This window comes from Beta vulgaris, chromosome 8 (assembly GCF_026745355.1).
Source record: "Beta vulgaris subsp. vulgaris cultivar EL10 chromosome 8, EL10.2, whole genome shotgun sequence".
Classification (NCBI taxonomy): domain Eukaryota; kingdom Viridiplantae; phylum Streptophyta; class Magnoliopsida; order Caryophyllales; family Amaranthaceae; genus Beta; species Beta vulgaris.
This window is the reverse complement of record NC_079209.1, coordinates 45,981,233-46,001,827: the sequence shown is the minus strand read 5'-3', so window position 1 is coordinate 46,001,827 and position 20,595 is coordinate 45,981,233. Positions and strand designations below refer to the sequence as shown.

General features: G+C 36.7%; 1 protein-coding gene across 3 annotated transcripts; it reads right to left on the bottom strand.

Annotated features, from left to right (window-relative positions):
• Positions 1-5,047: 5,047 nt before the first annotated feature.
• On the bottom strand, positions 5,048-8,244 carry LOC104884382 (uncharacterized). 3 transcript variants are annotated; one of them, XR_788716.3, is made up of 5 exons: positions 7,917-8,244; positions 7,552-7,655; positions 6,602-6,903; positions 6,415-6,491; positions 5,048-5,324 (listed from the first exon to the last, which is right to left on the bottom strand). XR_788716.3 is itself a non-coding variant. In XM_048635215.2 (3 exons), exons 1-3 carry the CDS (start codon positions 6,716-6,718, stop codon positions 5,459-5,461), a joined length of 333 nt encoding a protein of 110 aa, XP_048491172.1. In that variant the 5' UTR covers positions 6,719-7,544; the 3' UTR covers positions 5,048-5,458. The 3 variants fall into 3 exon arrangements, 1 of the variants encoding a protein (XP_048491172.1); XR_008967441.1 differs by having other exon boundaries at positions 6,602-6,759; XM_048635215.2 differs by lacking the exons at positions 7,552-7,655; positions 7,917-8,244 and having other exon boundaries at positions 5,048-5,597; positions 6,602-7,544.
• Between the last annotated feature and the right edge of the window lie 12,351 nt (positions 8,245-20,595).

Sequence of the window (20,595 nt, the reverse complement as noted above, 5' to 3'; positions counted from 1 at the left end):
GTAATTAAGTGAGTTTAACTAATTAAGTGTCAGTGCCTTCATTCTCTCATAATAGCCATTTGTTCTTTGCTTTCTTACTCTAATTCCACTAAGCTTATTTCGATCAATTGTATTTTGGTTTTTGGGGTAAGGGAACTTTGAGTGAAGTTCTGTAAGAGAAAGGCTTTGAGTGAAGCTTGTATGAGTGAGAAAACTTCGAGTGAAGTTGAGAGGAACTACTGTTAAGGGAACAGTGGCTCAGGAACTTGAGTTTAGGAACTCAAGGTGTGGCTCGAGTTAGAATTAGGTTGTAACAAAGTTGTTTGGCCTAATTAGTGAAAGAGTTGAGTTTAAAATCCCTAGTGGTCGAGGTTGTTTCTTCTTGTTGGGCCCAAGAAGTTTTTCCTCGTAAAAATCCCTTGTGTTCCTCTAGCTTGTTTATTCGTTTAAGTTTTAATTTTCGCAAAAAGTTACGTTTATTTCTACACCTACAATTCACCCCCCCTCTTGTAGTGTTCCTGGGGAAATAACAGCATTGCAAAGATAATTTGCAATAGGTTGAAGTTAGTTCAACTTGAAATTGTGGCTGAAAATCAAGGTGCATTTATTCAGGATCGTTTAATTACACATAACATTTTGATTTGTCAGGACTTAGTCAAAAACTATGGGAGAAAGAATACTAGTTCAGGGTGTATTATGAAGATGGATATGAAAAAAGCGTATGATTCCATATATTGGAATTTTCTTGAGGATATGCTTGTGGCGCTGAAGTTTCCAGACAAGTTTGTTAAAATAATCATGGAGTGTGTTTGTTCCCCTAGGTATAGTTTGATGTTGAATGGGGAATTAATTATTTGGTTTCTTTGAAGGGAAGAGAAGGCTTAGATAGGGGGATCCTATGTCCCCTCTGATATTTGTGTTGTGTATGGACTACCTAACAAGAGTGTTAAAGCTAGTGGGATGATGTCATTTTATGTTGTAAAGGGGAGTTTGCTACTATGTATACAATGATGAAGGGATTTCAGCACTTCTTTGAAGTTTCCGGCTTAGATCAAGATACTTTTGGATATGACAGGTTTTTAAGCTTGGTAATCTTCCATTTAGATATTTGGGTGTTCCCATTTATCATAATAAGATTTCCAGTCATGAATGTCAATGTTCAATAGAGAAGATAATGGCAGCTAATCACAACTTGGAGGAGTAAGAATTTGTCTTATCAAGGCAGATCAGTTCTAGTAAATTCTGTGTTGATGAGCATTAATGTGTTTTGGGCTCAAATCTTCAAATCATTATTCTTTCCATGTGATGAAATAAATTGAGAGGATTTGCAGAGTTTACATGTGGTATGGGTTTAGATTCAGTCAAGGTGCTGGTAAAGTTGCCTGGGAGCAGATTTGTTTACCCAAGAATGCAAGTGGTCTGGGGCGGTTGGTTGTTACGTTTGGGCTATAAATAATGCTAAAAAGAAGATAGTTTGTTGCTTAAATTGGTGAATGAAATTTATATTAAAAATGTTGAGGGGCGAGGGTAGAATCTCCTACAAATTCCAGTTAGTACTAGAAGAAATTGTGTGATGCATGTGAAAAAATAGATGAAGGTTTCTAGAACGCACAGTCAATTGGGGAATATGGGTAGATATTCTATTCAGCATATGTACTCATGTTTGGTTGGGGAATAGAGAAGAATTGGGTAGGATAAAGTAGTGTGGAATAGACTTGTTTGTCCTAAATACAGGTGCATCCTCTTGTTGGTGATGAGAGACAGATTGCAAACAACGGAATGGCTTTGTAAATATGGGGTGAGTAGTCATTCTTTGTGTCTGATCCTTGGGTTAGAATCAGAAACTTTGTTGGATATGGATGTTCTGAGATGTACAATTACTGGAATAATTCACGAGCTGCTAAGGTGTAGTTATTCCAGAACTCAAAAACATATAGTCGATGCTGCTTTGAGTGCTATGGTTATACCATCTGGTGGGTCAAAAATGATGCATTTTGGAATATGAAGGTAGATGTTGATGCATTTTGGAATATGAAGGTAGATGTTCCTAGTTTAATTGTATAAAGAATAATTAAGTATAGTGTTATACAAATATGTTATAGTGTTTTTCCCAAAAAGGCATCTAGGAGTGATAGGGATTGGTTGAGGAATTTATCCTTAAATCTGTAAGTAGCTTATGGCCTTTGTGTTTGAGCATTGGTTATAGGATGTATTTGGTGGTGTGTTTAAACCTAGGTGCTATAATATTTTTCTTATTAAGCAAAAAAAATATATATATATATAGGAAGGAGGAGGAGAGGATATTTTTTTTAGAGAGAAGGTTTTTATCAAAGACAATATGATAATGAGGGTTTTTAGGGTTGCGTTTAGCAATGTAGAGTTGCGTTTAGCAATCCCAAACAAAAACAAGATGAGAAAAGAAAAAAGAAAATGAAAATAAAAAATATATATAACATCAACCCCCAGCTTCTTCATGTTTCTTCTGAGGGGATTGCTCCCCTAGTTCGCCATACTACGCCACCAACCCTCATCAACGTCCATCATCATTTTCTATCAATCTTCGCCATCGAGCTTCATTAAATCTGTGCATGAAAAATTGCAGAGCTGCGAGTGCGGTATAACATTAGCTGCGGGCGCAACTCATTGAGGGTTGTGGGCGCGATAATTTCGTCGAATTCGATGCAGGTAAGCATGACACATACATAAGGAGGTTGCGAGCGCAGTGTACTAAAGGCTGCGTGCGCAGCCGAATTGAGGTGATGGGAGTTGCGTGCTACTTAGGGGTGTTCATAAGTATTCGATCCAGTTGACCCGATCCGTGATTCGGCCAATCTGATTCAATTTTTCAGATACCCGATCCGCTTTTTTTTAGTTTTCGGATGTATTGGATCGGATCGGATATTCGAATATTTTCGGATCCGATACGGATTGACATTTTTTATTTTCGGATATGCGATCCGAAATCTCTGCTTTCAAGATCGGATATCCTAAATATTCGATCCGATCCGAAACTTGTTTTATGAACTTTCCTTTGAAAATTTCAATTTTTTTTAGTTTTTGATCGAATATCTGATGATCCGGTCCGAAAATTTCAAATATCCAATCCAAAAATTTTCGGACCGGATTCAGATTGCTTTTTCCCAATCCGAAATTTTCTAATGTTCGAAATGAACACCCCTAGTACTATTGTATTGCGGTGATGGCTGCGTTGTTGGTAAATGTGGGTGGCTGTGTTGTTGGTAAATGTGGGTGGTTGCAAGGTTTCTTATGCAGTTGTAGGTGAGGGAAATTGAAGATTTGTTGAGATGGAGTTGGGAAAGGAGATGGAGGGTTGATTGTTGTGGCTGGGAGTGAGATGAGGGAGATGAAATTGAGATATCGGCCGTCTAATGAAGTATGGAGGCCCTGTGCGATCCATCAAAATAGGGCCCTTCAAAAAAATTGTAAATAAGAAATTAAATTTTTTTTATTAATATAATTTATCATTAATCGTTCGTTACAGTTTGATAACTAAACCAAAACTAAAAGAAGTCTAAGAAAAACCAAGCAAAGTAATTTCAGATTACATTGAGATTGTTATAGTCTTACATATTACATCAATTGAATTAGGCAAAATTGTGTAAGACAGAGTTGAACTCTATCAACGTGCCAGCAAGTATTTCGCATGAAGGAATGGACAGATGAAACTAGTTATGCGAAAACATCCTACATTCATGTAGTTTTCTTAAATTGTAAAAGAAAACTAAATCTACCCAATGAAGATTTTTTATTTTTCCTTTGTTTGAATACTGGGAAACAGTCAGTAGATGTTCTTGTTTTTTAATCAACTCCATAAATCCAAAGTTTGAGTTCTATTAATCCCAAACTTGCATTGTTTATAAATCAATATTCTCCTGGTTTGGTGATACAACAACGTCTATCAATTATCATAACACTAGGAACTAGGGAGAATTGCAAAATTCCTGAAAAATCAATCAGGTAGAATTGCAAACAACCAAATCATGAAATCGAAAATAATAAGAATTACATATTATAAATTTAAATTCAAATTATAAAGTTTCGTAATTGATATAAATCTCTACTAAGCATAAAACAAAGTGAAATTACCTTAATAATAAAAACTTCGATAACAAATTAGTCTACAAATTCTTGATTTTTCACCTTCGAACCTCCCACAATCAAAATTGAAGACTTTATTCCTCCCGTATTTCTAATTTGTAAACTAACATTTGAATCTTTTTCTCGGATGATTTAAAAAATCGATTTCTTGCATATGAGTTGAGAGGAATAATTGGATCTGAATCGCAAATAAATAGCAAAAGAATTCTTCCCGTTAGAAATCTTCATTTTTGATGTTCTTGAGGAGAATTGGGAATATGGAAGGAATAACGAAATTGAGCTTTTTTTGGCGAAAATTAAAATTGAAAATGAGATGATTTCTTGAATAAAGAGAGTGATAATTAATTTTAATATGGGAAGTTGAATAATATGATAATTTTTTGGGGATTTCGATTTATGAAGAGGAGAGAGACTCAAAGAATTGTGCAGTGATAAGTGAAAAAGATGGAAAGTATTGTTCTTACGGATGAGTTACGAGATTTCTAATTACACTACTACATTAAAAGGCAAAGGCAACACACAAAAATCGTTGCAATAGGTCCAAAAGTCGTTGCAGTAGACCTATTGCAACGGTTTTGAACCATTGCATTTGGAGGCGTTGCAATAGGTCTAGTGCAACGACTTTTGGGGCCTATTGCAACGACTGCCAAAAAGTCGTTGCAATAGATGTAAAGAGCCGTTGCATCGTCTATAAGGTCTATTGCAACGCCTCTATATCTATAGCAACGCCATTCGATAGCTATTACAACGATCCTAATATTCATATTGTGTCCCATTTTGGCTTCTATAGCAACGCCTCTCTATATATTACAACACTATCATATAGCTATTGCAACGCCTTTATGACGGAATTTTTTTTAAAACCCCTCCTGATGCCTACCGAAAACCTATAAAATTACAGCATGGTATATATTAGTACAATGCAACAAATGCAAAAATACTCTTGAAATGCCAAAAATAATTGTCATATCTATATTATAATTTCCAAAATAATTAAATTAAGAGTATACATGAAAAATCCTAATTAACGAAAATTATTGTACTTAATCAAACCTAACTAATAAATATTTGTTTTGGACCACAAATACTTCTAATGAGTACATATAAATCATTTTTCTTCTAACCACCAAGTACCGCATCACTATAATATAGCTAGTTAAATCTGGCCGATAGTATGTATAGTGAGACGTCTACGTTTGATCTCCTCCTGTTGGTTCATCATTCACCTAAAAATTCAAACATTGTAATAGTTAGTAAACGTACCCATCAACAACACAAAAAAAGACAAAATTACAGTACCTTGCATTATTGCTATAATAAGAATAATGTGTGATGAAGATGACAATATAAAAGAGACAACTCAGCTGGTCCGAAGATGGACATTGTGCTGGAAGAAGAGGGACAGCAAACAGGATTTCTTGCACAATCCGAGAATGAGTATGCAGAAGCTATTCTCGAAGTTTTGAGAATGCCACAGACTGCCCGGCTTAAGATTGCAGCTGCTGCCAGGAAGCGAGCAGGCCGATTTTCAGAGCAGAAATTTTATGAGTATTTTAAGGCCTCAGTTCGACAGTAGACAGACAGTAAATTTTGTCTAATTGTAAGTTCCATGGGTACCGAGCACACTCGTGGAGTTTTATGGGAGGCAGCAGTAGGAATTAATATGATCAGGTTATGTTGGATGTGATTGCTTTGCCTTTTATACTAGATATTAGATCAAGAATTAGCTTCACATAGTTCCTTTTGGGACTAAATGGTGTCTCATGTCACGGAGAGACTTGGTGGTTCAGACTTGACATATTGATCTCTTATTGATTACTGGGTGTTCATAGTAAACCTCTTAATTCCAACAATATTGCTAATTTTAGGTCATTTTCCAGTGTGGGAATAGGTACAGTAGATAAGAAGAGACCTAAAGAATGTTGTGTGTTAATCTATAGGATGAACTTACTTTGGTACATGGATCACCAAAAAGAAGAAATTTATTTGCATTTTGTATTTCCGCCCGCAATTATTACAGATTAAGCTTTTGATTTAGGTTAAAACACAAAAGCAGTAACCAAAGAAGTGCTATTCTTTGCATGGTACAGTCTGCTTGAAATTTTTGGTCCATCCTAGGCCAAGAGTTTGTGAAGAAAGATAGTCTTGCTTTTCTATAATTTTCCATAGCATCATATTTCTTAGAATTTTATCTTCTGTGAGTACATTTCTATCTCTTTGTCTTTCTTAGAATTTTATCTTTTGTGAGTACATTTCCATAACAGTGGTGCAGTACACATCAAAATATTCTTAAATACAGAAGATTTAAAAGTGCACCTTTTAGTGTGCTGGTGAACCATCCAAAATGAGGAAACAAGATCATTTGAGGACAGGTTCAAGATGACAACAGGGTCCTGTTACATATGTAGTAGATTGTTACGAAAAAGAGCAAGGGGGGAAAGAGCGTGCTGATAACCACTGGTATAGTGTATGAACTACGAACTACGAACTACGAACTACGTACCTTCTCCATAGTCCAACCACTCTGAGCAAACAACAAAAGATATATGGGTTTCCTGGGATCAGCAGCATGTATATGAGCGCATCTGCGAGACAAAATTTTACCCTGCTGTAGCTCCATGCCTTTTCCATCTTTTGTCCTTTGCCAGATTGTGAATTCAGCTGGACAAGGAAGTCGATTCTCCAACTTCAGTGGGGAGTTTATGGAAATTTTCCAATCATAAACAGGTGCATTCAATTCTTTGCATACGAGTGAAAGATTGATTCCTATGTCGTTCTAGGATACTACGATTTGGGAGATAGTGGCTGAATAATTGAAATAATCTTTCACACTTGGTTAAGAATAATCAGTGAATCACAGGCATAAGAATACAGAAAAAAGACAAAGCACGATAATTATCAACACATAATTTGGACGAAATATAAAATGAAAAAATTGTGCTTGAAATTTGATCAGCTAGGGATGGAGCATGGACAGTAAGGATATGAGTGAACATATATGTAAACTGTTGAGCAAATTACAACTTAGTACCAGAACCAACATTCTCCCCTGCACCAATGTAATCAGTAGAATTAGAGGAAAAGGCAAAAAATCCATAGGGCATAGCTTTGTCCAACTCATAGCACAGATTAAAAAACCATGAATAACATCGGCATACAAAATCCTAAATTCAATTCTTAATCCCAAAATACTCAATTAAAAACCCTAACATTCTATTCTTAACTTTTACATACAAATTCATGACATCAAATCCTCAAAATGAGCGATAAAAATCCAAAATAAATCAAAAAATCCATCGACCAACCAAATTTTAAACATAATCACAAAAAACCAAGAATATCGAAAGTCCGCAAAAAAATTGATACATTCAACAAACTTAAAGATGAATAATTCAATGAAATTGAAAATAAATAAAGTGCAAGGAAAAAAGGATGAGAGAGAAAAACACTGACCTTGAAGATCAAAAGAGCCATGGTAGGAGATAAGAGCGAGGAATTGAACGGCATCGAAGCTTCAATTTCTCTCTCTTTTGAAGTAACTTTGAAATTGTATAATTCTGGAAAAAGGCAAGTTATAGACATAGAAAGCGAAAACAAAAGTTTAGAGTTGAACCCTACTAAGCTGATCAGTGCATCATGAACTTGAAATTCGGAAGTGAAAAACCAAAAAATTTGGGAAAAGAATTAATGAAATAAATAGTGCAGCGACAGACAAGAATTGAAGGAGAAGTGAAAGTAAAATGATATCGACAACGAGCACAATCTCGCTGCTATGCATAATTCGAAAACCCCATGACAATGGAAATTGAAGAACTTACATCTTGTAACTCTGAATTTCGCCTCTTTGTTGGGTTTTCTTGAATTTCGTCTCTTTACTTGAGTTTTCTTGAATAATTTCACCTAATTGCTGCGCTCAAGACTTGAATTTTGCATATATTTATGAAATTTGGAAGAATTTTGGAAGAAATCTCGTAAATTCTTAACCTTCCTCTTGCAAGATGTGGGGGATTGGATTTCTGTTCGTGGTGTTTATTTCTTCGATCAGTTATGTGTTAATGGTTTTTGTTCCTGGTTTCACGACGAAGTATAGCGGGTAATATAAGCGTTTGTTTTTTTTTTTGTAAAGTTTTTGAATTTTCGGATAAAAATATAGAGGGAATTGATTAATATATTAGAATTTGTGCCAATTAATTAATTAATAAAGACGTTGTCATATATAACACCTACTGCAACGACCCTATTTATAATTTCATCTAATGCAACGACAATCACTAAACCATTGCCATAGATATACCTAATGCGACGGTCAACGTAAAGTCGTTGCAATAGCTCAATCCATGAACCTAAATTGAAAAGGACCGTTGCAATAGATGATCCTACTGCAACGGTATAAAAAACAGTCGTCGCAATAGCTTATTTTAGCCATTGCTTTTGATTAAAAATGTAGTAGTGTTATTGTTTTCTTTTTCTCCTTCCACTGGCCAACCAAACTTGGGACCCAATTAATTTTTGGGGCCCTGTTCCACTGAACTAGTTGGACCGGTGTTCAACCGGGCCTGGTTGAGGTGCTGTTGAAGTGGGTGTGTGATAGTTGTGAAGGTGGTGGTTGATAGGTCGTGGTGTGGGTACTGTTTCGAGATGCGTGCGAGTTATTGTAATAGATGTGGTGTTGGATAAGAAAAGTGGGGTAAAGGATAAAATGAGTAGAATTGCTAAAAAATCACCGTGTAACTTGACTCTGAGCCTTGAAACTCGCGTCTCGTGTCACTAATATTCATCTAAACTTAAGAGAACAAACCACAAGATAAATGGATGAATATAAAAATAAAGATAAAAAATAACAATAAATAAATGGATATAAATAAATAGAAACTCAATCATGAAAACGAAAACTAAACTAACTATAAAATTACTAAAATATAGAAAATAAATAAATTATGAAATCAAAAGCTAAAAACTAATAAAAAACACTAAATAAATAAAATAATCTACAAAATATAAGAAGAAGAAATAAATGGTAAAATAGATAAAAGAAAAATAATAAATGAAAAGAAATTATGGATATAAACTAAAAACTACACTCCAAGTGACAGAAATGTCGCTTATTACTGTTTAAAAAAACTTAGAGAGAGAATAGAAAGTCTATGTATTTAGGGTTACAATTCGTGAATAAATATATCACAAAATATCTGAAGGGGTATTCAACTATATATATGGGAACAACAAAAGAGGAAATATTAGGTAAAAAAAACAAAAGAAGAAATAAAATAACAGTTTTTTCACCTGATACCCCCGAGTTTTCAAAAAAATTCACCTCGTACCCCTATGTTTTCAAAATTCACCAGGTACCGCTAAGTTCCAAACTTAGACACTCAGATACCCTTAATGACTAATAGCGTTAACCACCGTTAGTCTAAACCTCAATTCACCCCTAAATAAACCCTAATTAACCTAATTAAATACTAATTAACCTAATTATATCCTAAAACTTAACTAACTCTAACCCTCACCCCCCCTTCCCCACCCTCCCACCACCCAGGCACCCCCTCCCCCACCCCTCGCTTCACCCATCGCGACCCCAGCCCCCACCCCCCGCTGCACCCATCGCGAGCCCAACCCCCACCCCCCATCGTGAGCCTAGAATCCTACCCATCCCCTTACCCTCCGTCGCGAGCCTAGAACCCCACCCCTCTTCGTGAGCCCAAAATCCACCTCTCCCCTACCCCTCCCCGCGAGCACAAAACCCCACCCCTACCTCCCGTCGCAAGCATCTTGTTCTGGTTACTCAACGAGACCTTGTTCGCGAATTAACCAAAAGATCTCGAAAATGAAAGGTGGTGGTGATGTGGCAGGCGCAGGAGTCGGAGAGGGGGGCTTTTTCGAAATCGAGGGGGGCGCGATGGTGGGGAAGGGGTAGGGGAACTGGATTTGGGCTGCAGCGGCGCGGGGGTGGGGGATACGGTACGACTTGGGGAGAGGAGGCTGCATGGGTGGTGAGAGGGTGGGGGAGGTGTGGTTAGGTTTAGGTTTAGGGTTTAGGGTCTAGGGTTAGTGTTAGGGTAAGGGTAAGGGTAAGGGTAAGGGTAAGGGTAAGAGTAAAGGTAAGGGTAAGGGTTAGGATTAAGATTAGGGTAAGAATTAGAGGTTAATTAGGGTTAATGACTTATGGCTGTTAACGACGTTAGTCAATAATGGCATTTGAGTGTATTTACATAAAACTGAGGGGTACCTGGTGAATTTTGAAAACATGGAGGGTACCAGGTAAGTTTTATGAAAACTCAGGGGTACTTGGTGAAAAAAACGATAAAACAAAGGAAATTGCCAAACCACGTTGTCAACTCTTTTGCATGATAGGGCGAGAGAATCCACCAATCAGGGAAGATAAAAAATATCGTTAACTGACATATCGGCCAAAGTCGCTGAACGGGAACTACACTAAATCAAACTTTTGTCAGGATTGTCGCCGAATCAGGTAGAGTTGGGTCGATCTGGCGGTCTTGCATAACCGCATTTCCTTTAGATAACATCTACCATGGGCTATTGCTAAAGAAGAAAATAGCTTATGAGTGCATGCACATCGTAAAATTTATACATTTAGTATCAAGATTTGAGGACATTAAATCTCTCATTTCAGTTAACCTGGATCAGACAAGTATATTTGTCAGACCAAAGAGAACTGCAACTCAAGTCACAAGATTCACATTGGATGCTTCATGATAAATCGCCAATAAATCTTTAAAGGAAGACACATAAACCTATTCGGATATTTGGAATCCATAAGATATTTTCGTGACTTATCCAATGCAGATTTTCCCATTATGGCTTCATAATTGGTCAATAAACCAAAGATTCAATTCGGGGGTGAACATATGAATATGATCATCAATCATATTCACCCATCGTTGGCCTACTTAATACGATTCATATTCTAGTTTTATGTAATTAAATATGTAAGCAATAGTTTCAAGCATCCTAAAAATTGATCTATTTTGATTTAGTAAACATGCAAAAGACAAATTTTTGTGATGTTTACTTTAAACAATCAAATTACTAGTTTACCTAAGTCGATTGTACAAATTATCTTATTAGGTATGAGAATATTTGTTTAGGTCCTTGATTATCAAAAATAAACATATGAAGTGATGGAAGCAATAAACACATAGACATGAATATATACAAAAGCATATAAAGAAAATATTATAGATTTATAATACATAAAAAGACATGAATCGTTTAATGATCTACATCAGGAAAAGTTCATTAGTGATGACTTCAACAACTAAACTGGAATCGAAAGATTAAGGACCCTAAAGCTTATATCAATGTCGCTTGGGTCTTTACAATCTTTAAGAGAAGCAAATCTTGGAGCTTGAGGACCAAGAGAAATTATAAGTTCTATGAAGTGTCTAAAGTATTTTTTTTGAGGAGTATGTTTGAAGTATAGTACAGAGGAAAGTCATCGTCATTGGAAATTACGTCGAAGATGTGTCCTAAAACCAGGGGGAATGAGGTCTATTTATAGGGAAAACAAAAGAAAATTTGAACTTGCGCGACACGTAAGCCTAATGTGCTGGACACATAAGCGATGTGGGGCTCGCAACTACAATGTGTATCATGCACGACAATCCGCCGACACATCCTGTTGTGGGTTTCCTGATTTTGGTGACTGTCAAATGTAGTGCATGTGTACCGTTGGTGCGCGGGATGCAATAGTCTACTCGTCACACAACCGCAAATTTGATCTAGTTTTATTTGTTACCTGAAAATAAAGGATTCGTGTTATCTCTCATTAAATATTATCATTTGTATCCGAAAATCACTTATCAAGAAGATTTAATCTGATTTTCATAATATTAATTGGGCCTTTAGAATTGGGCTTGGAATCTTTTGAACAAATAAATAAACTTCGCATTTTTTAATGATTTTAGGCTTTGCTCTTTGGATTACACCCCTTTCATATCAGACCACTAAAGACAACAATATGTATCATCACTGTACACAAATTAAATATGGTGAGATATGCTTATGTGTCTATGGAATCCCCCCCCCCCCTCCTTTGGCTGAGGTTTAATAAACCAAAAGTCAAAGTTAATAATGTCGGGATAGAAAACAATTCTAGATGTTTTGCAATCTAGAATCGATCTATATATCACCATTTTTTGCAAAACAAAGTTAGTCTGCAAGAAAATAAACAAAAGCAAATTGCTTAGCTTGCAAAAGAAGATTTTACCATATAGGTGCAAACAACTCAGCTAATAATACAACGACTATGCGCTGATGCAAATTTAGATTCCATAAGTAAACATGAGATGCTATACAAGGTAAGGTTTATGCAAAGTTAAGAGATAGAATAAAATGAGATACATTGATTGCAAAAATTCTTTTGATAAAAGAGGGATTTGTGGATTACAACTCTTCAGGACTTTGATTAGGAACTTGGACATAATAATAAATGAAAATTGACTTGGATTAAGAAAAAATCATATATCTCTAGGGATCCCAAAAGTATCAAAAATTCATTCAGGGTAGGAGAGTTGATATTGAAAAAAATAAAAAGGTTAATTTGCGACTTACAAAGATAGAGCTGGAAAAGGCTTTGACATAGCTAGATTCAGACTTAACTCAGAGTCTACGTTGGGATCTGAAATGAGTATGCTTCTGAATTATAGAAAGTCAGATCATGAAATTAAACCTTGAGTAATTTTTTTTTATTAAAGCGGTCAGATCTCAAGATGATGATTTCTAAATGTCCTTGCGGAATAAGATTATTTGTAATTCTTGACCTAATTTTATTTTATGCCCTAACTTTTTCTTAAACTGCCATATTGGGTTTACAACTAAGCGTGCTTGGACATACCTTCAATAAAAAGTTAGGATTTGTTTGAATGGCTAAAAAGGTATGAGGTTTTGGAATTTGGTGATTGAATTGGATGGGACAAGATAAGGACTATCATGATTTGGGATTATACGGGCCTAGGTAAGGGTTATGACTTCTCTTTTTGAATGCCAAGGTAAGGTTTTTGGCTTTTATTGGTTTTATGGTATTTTAATGGATTCAAGGATTTGCAATGAGGGGCACAACATGTGTTTAAGCCCCCTTGCTTGACTTTTATGCCTTTGTCTCTATTTTTCTTTTTTATTTATTTACTTTGCAAATTCAACATGGTGACCTCCTACATTTAGTTTTTCTATTTGGTGGTAGGCAAAAAAACGTTTATACTAAATGACATCCTACTTTAAGCAATTATACTTAGTGACCTTAATCCAATTAAACTATCGCTAACCATCCAATTAAAGTTGCATTACTAACCCGCCTCTAAGTTAACTATCCTAAAACAAAACCCTCCTATCATTCGTGTTTTTTTTATCACCATAAATCCTCAACTTCCTCTGTCATTTCTCTCATCCCTCTATTCTCCTTTTTTCGGTGCAAACTCTACAAAGTCGTATCAATCTGAGGTTAAATTCGAATTGAGATAAATTTGCAACTGTTATCAGTCTGAGGTCCGAATTGAGGTAAATTCACTCACTATTGGAAAAAAACCTATATGTCAAAAGTTAATGTAACAGCCCGAATTCTCCCGACCAGCTTACAGAGGATTAAGCACAACGAAAGAGACTCTGGTCGAGATAACCCGAACTATTACCATCACACTCACCGAACAACATCGGAGAGTATGGAACTCAATTCCTAACTCTATTCAAATTAATTAACTATTGCAACTATGCTCTGATTCTCAGACTTTATTCCCAAAAATTTCTACAGAAAATTCGGCAAAATTCCCTTTGAAAATAGGACAACACTAAAGCGAAAAATAATATGAATCTGTTACGGTTTCAAAAAATAAAATATTTCCAAATCCCAGAGCTCATTAACCTCAACGCTTTCGCGGAGCAACAACTAATAGAGAATCAGGAGCACTAACGACTCTTAAATACAAAGAATTAAAACAAAAGTTTGATAACTAACTATTACAAGTTAAGCGCCCTCACTTTTGTAACAACTACGATAATACACCGTCTCGTATCAGCTTCAACTTGCAAAAGATTAACTCACGGCTTCAACCTGAAACATTTAAGGAAACTGCCACCCACCAAGTGACAGGCCACAAAAATGACAAAACAACATACACACATCAGCAAAGCTGAGTACTAAACCCGTAATTAAGAGTAACACATGCTTTGGTGGCTTTTACTTGAAAACGACTCAGCAGTCAACATAATCACATTGTCATAACATGCATCACATCAACTTATGTTGACAACATACTTATACATCTTTATCTAATTGTTCCTTTTCTACTACATCGTCGTTCACATAACAGCAAACCCAACAACGTGACTTCAAACAATCTTATAACAGTTACATATCTCATATAGAAACTAATTAGTCAACCTTTCAACATATCACGATTCCTTATAAGGAATCTGGGTTTACCAACTTTGATATAAGTAATATACTTTACTTCCTTCAATTAATTTCTTATCAGAAATCCAAACTTATGCTTTCATACTCTATCAATCACTTCCTTATATTCTATAAACAACCTCTTATCGGATAATAAATATCATAACTTTCACTATAACGATTCCTTATCGGAAATCCACATAACAAGATACGATTCCTTATCGGGAATCTACATAACAAGATACGATTCCTTATCGGGAATCCAACATTAGTATAACTTACCATGATCTGCTTCCTTATCAGGAAACCAATATCAATATTCATATTCATATACTGAATAAACATTCATTACTTACCTGATATGATTCCTTATCGGGAATCCGATATCGAAACAACTTACCACGATACGATTCCTTATTGGGAATCCACTATCGATATAATTTTCATACTTTGAAATAACATTCCTTTAAACTAGGGGAAAAGAGAACGCGGCGGAGGAGACAAAGCTTGCACTCCGACAGTGGGGGTCGTCACCCAACCATATTCGCTTTACTTTTGGCCAATAACCGCGACTAGTCTGGAGTACATTTTTCCGCTGATTTCATCAGCCATCCACAGGTTTCACATTACCTGATATATCGCCCGATTATCGCCTCCACAGAGCAATGGGCAGGTTTCCCTGTGAGGCCCCCCAAGGTTCACAGTCCATGGGGCACTGTTCATGTCACCTCATCCGTCGACTCAGACGAGGCTACTTTCCCCTTTCAGATTCCTTTTGAGTATCGTTCATAACTCAATCGCCATTCTTAGAACTATTCCATAGTTATAGTAATCCTTGACAATCATTGAACAACAAGCAAGGCTTCTTCTTATAGAGTTATAATCGCTTAAGTATTTCGAGGCCAATATAGTTATGCATTTCGATTCAACTCAATTACAATTACAAAAATACTTACACACAAGTAACCAATCATATTCTGTAAAATACCCAACCATAATGACAATAGGTCTCTAGCTAGAATTAACTAGCGAGAGTTACTAACCCGATTCCACACATCACATACTTTTGCATATAGATAGTTCATACTACTTCTCTTTTCATACTTATCAATCTATATTCATCTTGATAATAGTATTCGTTATCAAGTCTTGGCAACACCTACCATACCTATGTCTCTCTCTTAGAATTAACTAAGGAGAGTTATTGAATCACTTACGCACTAACTCACACTCTTGTATGTAAATAGTTTATATCCCCTTTATACTTCATGATTATTTAATCGACATTTAACTCAACAATGATAACAACTGTTATCAAGCATCAACAACAATTACCATAGGTCTCTCTCTTAGAATTAACTAAGGAGAGTTAGTGTAGATCCCACAACTCGAGATTCATGAAACAAAGGTCGATTAGCCCTAATCAATTATGGGCCATGTTATCTCGTATGTCCACTTCCAATTATCCTTATAGATGATAACCATTAATCAATTGTATTCTTAACTAATGGGTACTCCAATTACATATCATTAATCATGATTAAACACCATATTCATAATCATATAAAACGAACCTATCTTGTTCCAATTAGATTATGTAACCATATAACCGAGGCTAAATTGATGTAATTCATAAACTTATACTTGAGTAATCTCAAGTATTGACTTGGCTCTATGAGAACCAATTAAACAATACAACTTTACCATATTATTCCATCTTTATTAATTAAACTAAAATCATTTATTGAACACATCCTCAAATCTAATCCATAACAAGGTAAATTAACTCCAATAATCTTCAAATAAACAATAGTAATTGGTTACATTTCTTCGACTTCTTGTGACATTACTAACTAAATTGGTGCACTAAATACTATACTGACACTATTCTTCCATATAGGTTCATATGAAGTCTCTAGTCGTATCATCAACCCCTCTTCGAAACTAATTGCTCATGAATGCACATTACTATAGACTTTCATGTGATTACTCGTCTTCTTAGAGTCATAATTGACAAGAAAATCATTCTAGTTATAAGTAAATCATCATGTTTCAACTCCATAACCCAATCCCATCATTTCACCGCAATTATGTTAACGAATAACAATAACCATCACTCAATAAAACTCATTTCAAGAATTAGTCCAATTCACTTTCTTAGTATAACCATTTCAATAATCTAAATGACAATTTCTGATTAAGAACATTAATCTAATGGTATAACTTACTATCAATGTAACAAGAGTAAGACTTCCCATTAATCAAATGAAACTAGTAAGTTTTATAGAACTAACTTAAGAACTTCTAATCATAATTCTTTACCACAACCAACACATCAACTATGTTTATTGGTAAGTGAAGGTGCTACTCCAATTTGAGTTCATCACAACCAAGAGGAGCATCTACAACAGAGGTGTAGAACAATAACAACTAACAAAAATAATCATCAGCAACATCGAACAGCAACAGCCAACAACAACAATAACAATACAACACAGCAACAATACCACAACAACACCACTGCCAATCTACCACAATAACAACATATCCACAATACCCTTTGGGTTTTTAATTTAAATAAACAACATTAGTTCAACATAACTATTCACATAATCAACATAGTAAGGAAATTATAAACTTCAATTAGAACAAACCCATTTAAAAGAAAGGTAAAAAAAGGTTAGTACCTCTGCTCTACTAGGAGCAGCGAAAAACAGAGAAGAACCGAGAAATAGAGGGGTTGAGGGAGATTTTCGAAGCTTCAGTGCACATCATCGGAGCTCCGGCGAGGCTAAATGACAGCAGCGCAAGGCCAACAGCAGGATTTATGCGGTCGTTCATCAATGAGATAACGCGCCGCAACAAATTGCTCGCTAGACAATCCACGAACAGAGCATGAACAACTAAGAAGAAGCGAGAGAAGTACGCCGTTGTAAAACAACGCGGCTCTGGTGAGCTTAGGACGCCGGCGAGACTAGAAAACTCCGGAGAGCAGCGACGGCGAACGAGAGAGAGGAGGTCAGGTTTCGCTGGGGTTGGGGTTTTCAGTTTTGGAGTTTTGAAGTTTGAGAGACACGGGGAGAGAGAAAGAACTTGGGGTGGGTTTTTGGTCTCATCTCCCAAACCGACAAAGGGAGCTAAATGAAATGAAAACCGACCCAACTTAATAAAACGTAACAATTCAGTTTCATATTTTGAACATATACTATTTAAATAAATTTTATATAATTGAAAACCAAAATATCAATTAAATAACAAAAATGATAACTTCTCAAAATCAAATATATAAATATATTACAAAAGCGACAAATAAAAAATCATAATCCAACATAAATAAAATAAAAAGTATGACACACAATTAACTTAATAAATATAATTAATATTTAATTACATGCACTTAAAATAGGCTATTACAGTTAACTAATCTGTAATCTGGTTCTTTAAAAACCGGATAAGTTACAAATAAACTGATCCAATTAGTTTAAAACAAAATGAGTTATTATTTGGTTTTGGAGCGAAAATTGTCAAAAAAAAGAAAAACTGATGCGGTCCATAAACGAACCAGATCAGATAGGGCTTGATATTCTATATAAACCGCGACCCATTTAACTCTCATCCACTCAAAACTTGCAACACACCCTAATTCCCTCTCTTTTCCCCTCACTCCCCTCGGTCCTCTTTTGATTACCTCACACACCTCTCCTCTCAAACCCCCCCCAAACGCTAACTCCCTTCTCTCCTCTTCGCTTCATTTCTCATCTTCTCTCGCCTTCTCACTCCTCTACTCAGCAACAACCACCGCCACAACATCCCAACAACAACGGTAATTTATTCTACAACTCACTTCAAAACCGCTATCAACAACAACACCAACCACCATGCTACCCACCTCACAACCACTTCTCACCTTCTCACAATCTCTCTTCCCCGTGTCTCTGATCTTCATCGCCGTGTCTTCTCGAGCCGTCGCCACCGTCTTCCACCGTTTCTTCTTGCACCGTCGCCAATGAAGGAGTTAAGTGGTTCGTGATTGCTCTTCAAACGAACATCGTGTTCTCTTCTTCAGCGAACCAGCGCCAACACTCTCTTTTGATTTTTGTTGTTTACTTGAATTTGTTAGTTTTTTTATATAAATTTCATGTAATTTCGGATCAAGAATGTTTTCTCTTTTTTTGTGTGAAATTGGGTTTGTTATCCACGGAAATGGGTTCGTTTTATCTGAAATTGGGTTCGTTTTTATTTGAAAATGAGTTCATTTTCTAATTAAGGTTTTCGATTTTAGTTCCAGTTCTAATATCATTGAACTTTTTCGCTTTTTAGTTCAAGATTTATTTTCATTTCGTTTATTTAGTTTAGATGCAATTAAGTTTCTTTTTTTTTTTTCCTTTTTCTAGGGTCTAGGGTTATAATTTATTCTTTAATTTTCCATTGTTGTAAGATTGTATAATGTTTGTAATTCAATAATATATTTTTTTGAATTTATGGTTGTTTGTAATTTGATATAATTTCGTTCAGATGTAAATTCTCTTGTATAGCCTATGTTAATTTGTTTTGTTGTATTGTTTTGTGTTGTGTTGGAATCGAATTTATGTGTTATGTTGGAATTCAATTTATATATCGTTAAGACGTAAATTCAATAACGGTTTTTTCACCAAATTCCCCGAGTTTTCAGTTTATTCACGAGGTACGCACTTTTGAAAATACACGAGGTACCCCTCAGTTTCACGATAATACATCCAAATACCCTTAATGACTAACGGCGTTAACCACCGTTAGTCATTAATCCTAATTTTGTGTTTTAAACCCTAATTAACCTTAATCATAACCCTAATCCTAACCTTACTTCTAACCCTAATCCCTAACCCTAACCCACCCTCTCACCACCCCAACAGCTCCCCCTCCCCCACCCCAACCCTCACCCCAACAGCTCCCCCTCCCCCACCCCCGTAGCCGCCCTCCCCATGCACCCCGCCACCCCCGCAGAGCAGCAACCCTCCTCCACCCAAGTGTGACTCTCTCTCTCTCTCCGATCTACATGTGCGACTCGACGGGGTGGGGAAAAGTGGTGCAAAAATCGACGGGGGTGGGGGAAAGGGGTGCGAAAATCGAGGAGGGTGGAAGGAAGGGGTGCGAAACCGACGGGGGTGAGGAGAAAGGGTGCGAAAATCGACGGGGGTAGGGGGAAAGGGTGCGAAAACCGACAATGGTGGGGGGAAGGTGTGCGAAAACCGACAGGGGTGCGAAAGCTGCGGGGGGTGGGGGGCTGCGGGGATGGGTGGGTGAGGGGGCAGCTGTGGGGTTGCGGGGGTGGGGGAGAGTGGGGGTGGCGGCTGCAGGGTGGGGGAAGGGGCCGCTGCTGGGGTGGTGGGAGGGGTGGGGGTGGCGGCTGTAGGGTTGGGGTGGGAGAAGGGGCAACTGCTGGGGTGGTGGGAGGGGTGGGGGTGGCGGCTGCAGGGGTGGGGTGGGGGAAGGGTGGTGGTTGGTTGGTAGTGAGGTTAGGGTTAGGGTTTGAAATTAGAGTTTAGGATTGGGATAGGGTAGATGTTAGGGTTTAGTTAGATGTTAGGGTTAAGTTAGGTTAGTTAGGGTTAATTGGGGTCTAATAAGGGTTAAAACTAACGGCGTTAACCGTCGTTAGTCACTAAGGGCACGTGAATGTATTACTGAAAATTGAGGGGTACCCCATGTATTTTCAAAAGTGCGAGGGTACCTCGTGAATAAACTGAAAACTCGGGGGCATTTGGTGAAAAAACCGATTCAATAATATATTTTGTTCCGATGTAAAACTGGATAAGCATGAGTTTGTTTTGTTTGTTGTGTTGTGTTGGAATTGATGAATGTAGCAGTGGCAGCAGCCTGTGGCTACTGGTACACCTTTTTTTTTTTTGACATAAATTACCCTCCAAACTGATGCGGTTCTAAGGTGAAAATAGGATCGGTTAACTTATAATTAATTCGGGCTTCACCTTAAAATCGGATCAGTTAACCTACTGGTTCGGTTCTAGAACGGATCAGTTAATTATTGTACACTACTGCGAGCCCACCCAGTTCGGACCAAAATCGAATCGATAAATCTCGGATCGGAAGGG

What these genes read in the sequence shown, in the direction of transcription:
- LOC104884382 (XM_048635215.2), bottom strand. Translation starts at nt 6,718, where the DNA reads ATGGAGCTACAGCAGGGTAAAATTTTGTCTCGCAGATGCGCTCATATA. An exon ending in GTGGTTGGACTATGGAGAAG is followed by an intron (nt 6,492 to 6,601) that starts GTACGTAGTTCG and finishes CATATGTAACAG; the next exon opens with GACCCTGTTGTCATCTTGAA. An exon ending in GTTCACCAGCACACTAAAAG is followed by an intron (nt 5,598 to 6,414) that starts GTGCACTTTTAA and finishes TCCTGGCAGCAG; the next exon opens with CTGCAATCTTAAGCCGGGCA.